This window comes from Akebia trifoliata, chromosome 9 (assembly GCF_017979445.1).
Source record: "Akebia trifoliata isolate Shusen 1 chromosome 9, ASM1797944v1, whole genome shotgun sequence".
Lineage (NCBI taxonomy): Eukaryota > Viridiplantae > Streptophyta > Magnoliopsida > Ranunculales > Lardizabalaceae > Akebia > Akebia trifoliata.
In genome coordinates, this window is record NC_141383.1 from 21,868,891 (window position 1) to 21,879,432 (window position 10,542).

The 10,542-nt window shown below is 35.6% G+C and overlaps 1 protein-coding gene across 2 annotated transcripts; it reads right to left on the bottom strand.

Annotated features, from left to right (window-relative positions):
* Positions 1–2,372: 2,372 nt before the first annotated feature.
* Positions 2,373–5,283, bottom strand: PTF1 (plastid transcription factor 1). Of its 2 annotated transcripts, XM_086454811.1 has the most exons (3): positions 5,267–5,283; positions 3,929–4,115; positions 2,373–3,606 (listed from the first exon to the last, which is right to left on the bottom strand). In XM_086454811.1, the coding sequence occupies exon 3, from the start codon at positions 3,473–3,475 to the stop codon at positions 2,573–2,575; it is 903 nt and encodes a 300-aa protein (XP_086310937.1). In that variant the 5' UTR covers positions 3,476–3,606; positions 3,929–4,115; positions 5,267–5,283; the 3' UTR covers positions 2,373–2,572. The 2 variants fall into 2 exon arrangements, with proteins under 2 accessions (XP_086310937.1, XP_086310938.1); XM_086454812.1 differs by lacking the exon at positions 5,267–5,283 and having other exon boundaries at positions 2,373–3,609; positions 3,929–4,200.
* Positions 5,284–10,542: the final 5,259 nt, after the last annotated feature.

A 10,542-nucleotide genomic window follows, 5' to 3' on the forward strand; every position in this document is an offset into this window, starting at 1 on the left:
TCATATTTGTCTAATAATTTCAAAATATCGTATTATCCACCTTGGATCTCAAACAAGTCAATGTGATGGATGGTTTACATTGATTAACTCGTCAAATAGCCTACACGATGACTCGCCCATGGATTTGAAGTGGGGAACCATATGTGAATGGACTGGTCCTCCCTCTGATAGGGAAAGAGACACTGTATATATCCCTTTAATTCATTTTTTTTTCTTTGAAGAGCACTAACAACCCCCTTATTAATTTGAGGCCATGGGCTCTATGTCCAACTTGCAAATGTTTACTTAGTTGAACTTTTCTAACTTCAAAGGATGCTTGAGGCTCTTTATCAAAACATATTGTGAAGATGGATAGAGAAGTACAGATTTTCAGCCTTTAGTATCCTACTGTCCCAGCCATTAAATTAGTTTGATGGAGAGTTTTCCTACTTTATTTTTCTTGGATCTTGTGTGATGTTAACACTCAATCTCTCATCTGTCTCACTCACACAAAGCAAATCTCGCACCCCCCATTCCTTTTCATCTCAGCACCTTCCAACTCTACTTAATTTGGATTGATTTTTCCATATTTAGGTAGTTAGTTAGGCACAATGGAAAATGAAGCTTTGTGGTTGTGGATTCCTTCCAGAGGATTCCTTCAGGATTTTAAAATAAATATGAGTTTGACACATTATCCCAATGAAAATGAAGCTCTGTGGACTCCCACAAGAGGATTAATCCTTCTAGGGTTTTAAAATAAATATATACATACACATTGTATATGAGTTAGGCACATTGTTCCAATGGAGAATGAAGCTTTTTGGACTCCCACAAGAGGATTTCCCTTCTAGGGTTGTAAAATAAATATATATATGGGGATGGATCATGGGATATAAGTAAAAACATATGTAAAAATAATGTAATAACAATCATCTTTCCAAAATATGGGTTAGAAGTTTCGGATTGAGCTGATTTTTGTGAGGATGATCTTTATGATGAGAAGATCATCCTAAAACAAAATCAGCCCAATCTTAAACTTCTAGTCCCATCCAAAGTGATTTAGAATGTGGACTGTAGATTTTTTACTAATAATTTATAAACCACTTTTGATGGATTTAGAAGTTTCAGATTGGGCTGATTTTTTGTGAGGATGATCTTCTCATCAAAGAGATCACCCTCACAAAAAATCAGCTCAATCCAAAACTTCTAACCCATATTTTGAAAAACCATTGTTTTTGCATGTGTTTTTACTTATATCCAATGATCCTCCCCCCTATATGTATATGCATACATATTTGTTTTTGACAAAAATATTATGTCTAGTTGAATAACTCGATTGGATTTTTTAGTTGATTCAATGCATATTAGAGCTGAATCAGTTGGGTTTGATGATTGCCGAGTTGAGGCAGCAAATTAGTTCCAACGAATTTGATCTCCAATTAATCCAATCAAGTCAGACTCAGAAGGGGTTTTGAGTTGATTTTACAAGTTTTAAATCTATGACTACCATGCATATATGTCTGTGTCAAAGAGAGATTGTTTTGTTGGTGGGTGACCTTGGAAGAACCTTATATTTAAGAAGGTTTGGATCCATAGACTAATGAAAAAGAACTCAATAAACAAACACGCAATCTCGACCATGTAAACATGTAATCCATTAACTTCTTGGGATTTCTCTTATGGTTTCATGATATATCTAATATCCATGGAATTTATGTTTTATCATGATCATAGGATTTGGTGCTTACACGATTAAAACCGTGTGTTTCTTTATTGAGTTTTTGTTTCACAAGTATATAGATCTCAAGCCATAATAATAAATCACAACTTAATAAATAGTCCATATATAATTTAAGAATAACGCTGAAGTGACCTCAAGATTGTACCTAACATCGCACTTTCCTGATGTGGAAGTGTGTAGGATGACAACATCTATGGTTCCTACACACTTCCACGTCAAGAAAGAGCGATGTGAGGTACAATCTTGAGGTCACTCCAGCACGACTCGTAATTTAATTACTTGAGACTCAAACTAGTATCAGATTCCAACAACGAACCAAACCCATTTTAATTACGCTTATACGGGTGCCTCATCAATCATGCGTTCTTTGAAGATGTTTATGCCCTTCAGACAAAAATATTTTAGTGTCATATGTGTCATGTGTTACATACAATATTTTAAAACTTGCACGACTCAACTCTCATGTCCATTGAGTGAATTCAGCTTTGATGGCTTGTTTGTGACACAGGCTAATCAATAAAATATGTAATGAGTTTTAAAACTATGGTTTTACCTGTAACAAATATGTTCCAAAATTGCACTTTAAATCAAGATAAATAAGTCTGATCAAAAACAGAAAAAAGAAGACTACATTAAACACTGTAAAATCCATCTTGGAACATTTTGGATTCCCTTCATTCAATGTTGTTGTGTTTCAAGATACCAAAAAAAAAAAAAAAAAAACTCTTGAGTCTTGCCTCCTTGCATCAAACAATAGAACAATGTACATCATATACATTTTACATGAATAAAGATAGAGCTACTCATCATTCTTGTGTGGATTTTGGATTATTTAAGAAAAAAAAAAAAAGCTCATATGAAAGCATTAGAAGAACTAGTGTTTCCCTTATTTGGTTGGCTTCCAATGTCATTTTGAGAATGAAGAAGCCTAGGAGTTCTATTAAAATTAAAGGGTGGTCTCATGGGTAAATTACCTACTGAGTAAAGAGAATTTGATAAGAGATTTTGTGAACTTGGGTTCAGCATTTGAAACTGGTTGATTTGTTTTGGTTCACATTCAAGTGAGGGGTTTGTAACATAAGAAGGAAAGAAAGATGGTAGAGGTGAGGATGGATTAGAAGGGTCCCAAGGATTGTAGGAATTATATGGATGAGTGACATTGTTTAGAACTTCAATACCTTCTTGGCTTCCATGTTCTTTTGTTTCTCTTATTTCTTTACCTTTGGTACTACTTAAAGGAGAATCTGAATTCCAAGGTGTTGATTTGGGTGATGTTGCTTGATCTTCTTCACTGACACCGTTGCTAATGATCTTAAAAACGTTCAAGTCATCCTTTACGTACTCCGTTTTTGCATCAACGACACGACCAAGGGAAGATTCAGGTGGGTTTTGGCTGAAGATTCCTGGTAGAATTTGGAGTGGAGGAAGTTCATCAATTTCATGTTTAGCAGCATTAAGCAACCAATCAACAGCCTTACTAGGTTGATCAAGTCCAAGTCTCTCTTGAAGATCATACAATTGAATAGCAGTGGGTATCGAAAGCCTTATGCGCCTGTCTCTCAATCCTCTTATGGTGCGAACTTTGCTATGTCGATCTTTTCCTCCAGAAGAACGGGAAACACGTACAATTCGGGGATCCTTTAGCCCTATCCATGTTCTTGAACTAGATGAACCTTTTGTGATATTGCCTCCATTATTGTCCCCTTCCTTCAAATTCTTTGCTGGAAAATCTTTTCCCCTCAAATTAATATTCATCTTATGACTCTCTCATCATTGGTAAGTAAGCAATTTAACGAGTTGATGGGAAATTTTCCTTTTTCTATTTTCCCCTTTTTTCCAAATGGAATTCTCTAGATGAGTAACTCTTGTCGTTAATCGATCGATCTCTGCTTCACAACCCATGGAGAAAAATAAAATATTATGAAAAATCATGTCAAAACATATCATAACATAATAATTGAAGACCAAAGATTTCCCTTTGAAAAAACTTCTATATTGTATGTAGCAACTTGATACATAAAATAAAGAATTAAAAGAACTTTTGTAGCACATTTTATGAACCTCTTTGATGAAACCCTACAGATGGAAGATGGAATAGTCCATGAGTTATGAGGAGATCAAGTTCATGATTGTCCTACTTGGAACTAGGGTTTACATGAGTGCTATGCTTTCTCTTTAACAAAAATTATGGGTTTTCGATGAACTTACATGTTGGTGGAAAATTCGAGGTGTCTTGCAATGAATTGACCAATTTCAATTTTCGATGTTTGAGTGTCAGGAATACTGAGAATCTTGCAAAACTAACATTGAATCCATCCCTCAACTTTGCTATTTGATCAGATCAGGTTTTGCATATGCTTCAAGGTAATACCTAATTTCGCATCGAAGAATGAACCTGTAAGTCAGGCCAAAGAATGAACCAGAATTCATCAAATTGTAGTCCACGGGGACGGAAAGTAAAACATGTGGCGTATATGTAACCATATGGCATACACTGGTACCTACCCAATAAATTGACTACTCATAGTTTTATATATAATACTTTGCATCACATAAACTTGCTTTCATTGCCATATAAAATAACTTGAGATGCTAATTACTTACATATGATGATGTTTGATTATTCAATAATCATGGTATCACATTAATACAAATGATTTGTTATCTAATAAAACTACATTTAAGAGAACTAATAATATCTTCAAAGGTAAAGTCTGCGTGGTTACCACAGGGATCCAAAACCCCATATTATTCAATTAAAGTTATCACTAAAGATAATATCATAGCGAGCGAAACATGTCATTAACTTTGACTTTCATACCATTACCTTTATACTTATTGAAAGTGATCGCTATGTCTTTATCGATAATTACCAAAAATTTAATGGGTTTTTTACACATAGAAGGTCCAATCTTCAAACCCTAAAATGGACTTGATTTGGTTCATCATCTGTGAAATTTTCCCTATAGTACTGCTAATTTGAGCTACACATACATATCTCTTAATCAAGAAACAAAAGCTCTATGTGAAATAATTGGGGAAGATGTAGAAGTTCAACATAGGTACGAGCAGCGAAAGCATGATAAAATCGAAAAGTAATTGGATTAGATTTCACGCTTCGATTTGTTCTAAAGATGAAAAGGATAAAGCTCCATCATGTGGTTGCTAAAGTTGTGGTCTAAACTCCATGAACTTTATCAGCCTGAGGTAGATGATAACTACTAGGGATACTGAGAAGGTACCCTTATAGGTGAGGGACCAACAACATAACTTCTTTAAAACATTTACTGAGTACAAAGAGGACCACATATAACTTTTCAGAGCCAATTGGCCAGGCATAAAGAATTTGGATGAAGCAATTGAATCAAATTACAACTGACAATTTGCATAATTGGATAATTTCAATTAAAACTCCTAAGCTTTGATGTGCACTAATTAGTATACTTCATGGGTTCCATATCCTGGAGCTAGCCTAGAAACAATGCAATTCAATTGTGAAATAATGTAGTTGACGATAATTTGAATGAAATACGTGTTTGATCTCACTTTGAAGAAAAGTGACGCTAGTCATATAAAGCTTCATGATTATTCTCTTAAATGATCTTCATGAACCCTGCAAAATAAAGCAAAACTAATTAGCTTGTAGAAACCAAGGAAACTATCCTTTCTTCACCAAAATACATGCCTCAATGTTAAACTGGTCTGTATGAGCTACTCCTGATTCATATTTGAGTGAAGTATATGACAGAAACACTCGATATCTCTTCTCTTGGTGTTGTTTGAATTGAACATAAAAGGGTAATTTTAGGTTTGTAGTTGCACCTGCCTAAATTAATGTTCTTAAGCTCTTCACCCACACCACACACACACACAAAGAGATGCAGTTACACTAGCCTAAATGAACTAATAATCATCCACACACACACACACACACACACACAACTAGCCTAAACTATCATCCACACACACAACTAGCCCAAACTATCATCCACACACACACGGAAGGATTAATTGTAGCTGCACTAGCCCAAATGGACTTATGATCCCCCACCCTTAAAAATATACAAAAGGGTTTGTAGTCGCACCAGCCTAAAAAAACTTATCATTCTCTCTCTCTCTCTCTCTCTCTCTCTCTCTCTCTCTCACACACACACACACACACACACACACACACACAAAGGAAGGAAGGATTGTAGTTGCACCTGCCCAAATGGACTTATCATTGCACACGCACACACACACACACACACGATGTTCTTTTCACTTCTCATGAATCCAATTCTAATAAGCAAAACATCATGAATTTTTTTTATGATGGCTTGATGCACCAGATCACTAAGCAACTTTAGTTCCTTTATTCTCTTGTTCTCTCAAGCAAAAAAAAAAAAGAAAGAAAGAAAAACCTCTATTTTTTATCTTGTATTAGAACCTAAAACGTCCATTTAATTTCTTGTTTCTTGAAGTGAAAACTAAGATGGGAATTTCATCAAAGAGTCGAAGTAATCAAAACTGACTTCCTTCCACTGTGCTGACGTGGCAGTCTGCAGAGAACCACAGATTCTTTTTCTCGAGATACAAGTTAAAAAAATCAGTAGTTCTCAGCACACTGCCAAGTCAGCACAGTGTTGAGCACAGTGTCCAAGGAAATCAGTTCAGCATTTTCCTTCATCAAATCATCAGAAGTAGTTAGAAACTTGTTATCCTGCAGAGAGAGAGAGAGAGAGGACTCCTTTTAGGGTTTGCAGTTGCAGGTAGACAGTGATATGGGCCTTGGCCATTGGGGAAAAAAAAAACCCTAGAAATTTTAATTTTCTCTCTCCACTTCCATATAAAGTATAAAAATCTGAAGGCACTGTTCTGATTTAAATGGTCCCCATATTCTTCCGGGCCAGATGATTTAGTCTGACTTAATTATATTATTATTAATTTTTAACATTAATTTCAATGCACATGGATCAAAATGCCCAACAATTAAATCTTATGTTTGATTGTATGGAAAGTGACTTTCCATGAAATTTAAAATTCATAAAAAAATAGTGGTGAAAAATAGGTAGGGTTAGAAAATCAAATTTTATTGTTTGATTTTACTTAGATAAAATCATGAGAAAAGAAGAAGAAGAAGAAGGAGAAGGAGAGGAGAAAGAAGATGAGAGGAGGGGGAGAGAAAGAAGAAGATGAGGAGAAAGAGGGAGGGAGGAAGAGCATGTGGTGGTGGTGGCGGTGGCGGTGGCGGTGGCGACGGTGGTGGCGAAGGTAAATAAGGAAGAAGATGATAAGGAAGAAGAGGGGAGAACGTGGTAGTGCTGGTGGCGGCGGAAGTGAGGGATGGAGAAAGAGAAGAAGAAAAGAGAGAGAAAGAAAGAAAGTGGCCGGAGATGGTGATGACGACGACGACAAGGTTAATATGATAATGGTTATGGTGGTGGTGATACGAAAGAAGAAGATATAAGTGGAGAAGAATTGGGGATGAAAAATATGGGTGAGAAAGTGAATTATATGTTTTGGTGGACTTTTTGATTGGGGTGGAAAATGAATTTCCATGGATATGTGCAATCAAACACTTGAAAAATGTCATTTTCCATAGAAATTGATTTTTCACCATATTTTCCATATGCAATCAAACATACCCTTATGACACTTTTAGATTTTTTCCCCCCTTTTTTGTGCAAAAAAACATATTTTTCAGATCAATAATGCTGAAGTGATAACCTCAGCTTGGAACCCTTCACGACGTGAAAGTGAATGGGAATCTATGGTTCCTATCCACTTTCACGTCAAGAAGTGAGATATGAGGTTCCAGGCTTAGGTCACTCCAGCACAACTCTTTTCAAATCTTGTCTACCACAAAATTTTGATTCAAACATGCCTTTGCCGATGTAATTAAGCATCACCTACCTTGTCGAACAACAATATTGTATTTTTTTTTTTTTTTGAGGAAGAAAGATTGATTTTTTACTTAAGTGAGTTGAAATATGGCAATTTCTACTCCTTGAATTACATCCTCCATGTAGGTTGGCATTCAAATTTAAAAAAATGGATTCTTTTGAAAATTGGCAAATATCATATAATCATAAATTAAATAGGGATAACCTCCCTACTTTATGTTTTAAACATCCACATGTCTCCTTCAAACCCATAACTAGCGAGGGGGAAATTAAGAGTAAGAGAGAGGTTGTGCGAGAAAAAGGGGTACTATGTGAAAATTGAAAAATTCGATGGACCAAAGCCAATGAATTTTAGAAATCGAATTTCGATGGACCAAGACCGTTGAAAATTTTTATGTTCCCTAGATTCAACAGCTTAGAGCCGTCGAATTTCTCTCATCCTTCAGTAATTTAATGGTTTCGACCCATCTAAAAAACCAACTTGACAATGAAAAATTCGACGCCTTGGTCCATATAATTTTATGAACTTCCGCACCATTGAGCCGTCAAATATGGGCTTTTTTCACGTTGGAGGGGATGGGGACCAAGGGGGGAATATAAGAAGACCTCAAGGGAAAGGGAAAGGGAAAATCTTTAAAAATAATAATAATAATCTAGAAGATAAAAGATAGGGAGAACATAATGAAATATAAAAAAATCGAAGAAAAGAAATCTTAGAAGAAGATGAAAATGGATTCTATAATCGGTTATCCTTGCTTGGGATACCATCCAAGTTGAGCAACTACCTAAAAAGGCTCTATTGTATGCCGTGTCTTCAAATGCCTAATATTCACTACGTGAAAACTCGAAAATTCAACGGGCCAAGGCTTCCCCAGATTCAATGGCTTAGAGCCGTCAAATTTCTCCCATCTTCCATTAATTTGACAGTTTGGGCCCGTTAAAAATAAAAATTTGACAATGAAAATTTTGATGCCTTGGTCCATTGAATTTTATGAAATTCAACGGCCATGGGCTATCAAATATTAACTTTTTTCCCATTGTGATTTGCTTTTCTGAAATTTTGACTCTAACATCATCATATCCATTTTCATGAAAAGCACATTCTCGATTGGGAGCTACTTATTATGAAATTTACTCGCACACCTTTCTTTTCAAATATGGAAAAGAAATACATTTTTTTTAATATTCCGGACGCAAGATCTACACTTCTGAAGGAAGCAAAAATCCAATTACCAAGCTCACTACCCCAATCAGTCGATCACACATTCATTTGGAATATAAGGAGTGCCTTACAGTTATACTCAACAAGTCCTTAGCTATTCCACACTACTCCATACACAGGTTGTTGATATTCTCGACGATGAACCTTCATAAAACACGATTCGAGGAGCTTAAAATCTTCCAAGCCATTAATTTATCTCAAGTACTTACCTGTCTGTCCATCCATGAGAGTCATCCAGTGCTTGGGAATAGCTTTGTTCTTGTTCCATAAAAACTTAGACCACTCCACATGAAACTTAGTTTGATGGAGGCCTTAGTTTTCACACAATCATACTCTTCATTTGGGCCCAACTCAATCTCCCCTAGTTGGTCCCAAAGGTGTGTCATACTTGGGTCAGATGTGATAAATGGACTCCATCAATTTTCTTAGAATTAATAATAATTTTCTAACTAGAAAGTCTTCACTCGGTTAGTACTCAGCTGACATGGAACAGACATGGAACCATAGATCTTTTTTCTCAAGATACACACTGTACATCCCCATAAAAGATGTACTGTTGTGTATCCTGAGAAAAGATCTATGGTTCCGTCACAACGTGAAAAAACCTATCTTTGATGGTCCAAGGCCGTTGAAATTTTCATTGTCAATTTTATTTTTTCAATGGATCGAAATCGTCAAATTAATAGAGGATGGGACAAATTTGATGGCTTTAAGACGTCGAATTGGAGAACATCAAATTGCAAAGGCCATGGGCCATCGAAATTCGATTTCTAAAATTTATGGGCTTTGGCCTGTTAAATTTTCTTGTGAGGGAAACCTATCGTGTGGTGGAAGCTTATTCCTCCCCCACATTCATCCTCTTGTTTGCCTAACTAATTGGGTAAGATTTCTTAACCATTTCTAGGATAGCTTGTAGGAATCTAGACATATATACTTTCTCTACCTCTTTGAACAACTCGATTACTAAACATCGATGTTTTCTAGCATTGATTTTACAAGCTCCGCTCCCCCTGCGTAGGATGAAAAAGAAAAGAAAATAAAGTATATATGTCTAGATTCCTTGTTAGCCCCCCTCCTCAAATTTTCAATGAATATTTGAGACAGCCCTTTGCTTTCAAATCAATAACATGCCCCCTAAATTTTTAATGGATATTTGAGATACCCCTACGTTTACAAATCGATGACATGCTCCCCTCCAATATTCTTGTTGATTTGAACACCCCTCAGTTTTTCAATGTATATTTGAGATGCCCCTATGTTTTCAATAGGAAGACATGCTCCATTGATCTCATTCTTATTTTATACATTAACAAAAAAAATGATCTGAATACACACATCTTCAACCTATAATTGAAAATCCTTCATTTTTTGTCCTAAAGTCTAGCATTTTTATAATCTTCAATTTCTATAGAAAATAAATTTTACAATAATTCATTATAAAAACAAAGGTCGCGGAGGCATGCATAGGTGTTTTATTCAATATTTGAGATTCTTATATAGGTTTTTGAGCTGATTTGGTCTTTTCTCGTAGACTAGTGAGAAATGACCCAAATGCCATTTTCTTTAACTTTTAACAAAAAATCATTGATTTTTCTCCTAAAAAATAAACATCTTCGAGCTCTTCAATCTTATTAGGCAATTATAGTTTGCCCCCTCTATAAGAAAATCCTGGCTCCACTACTGTTTTACAAGACATGTGTGGACCTTGTTTTGCC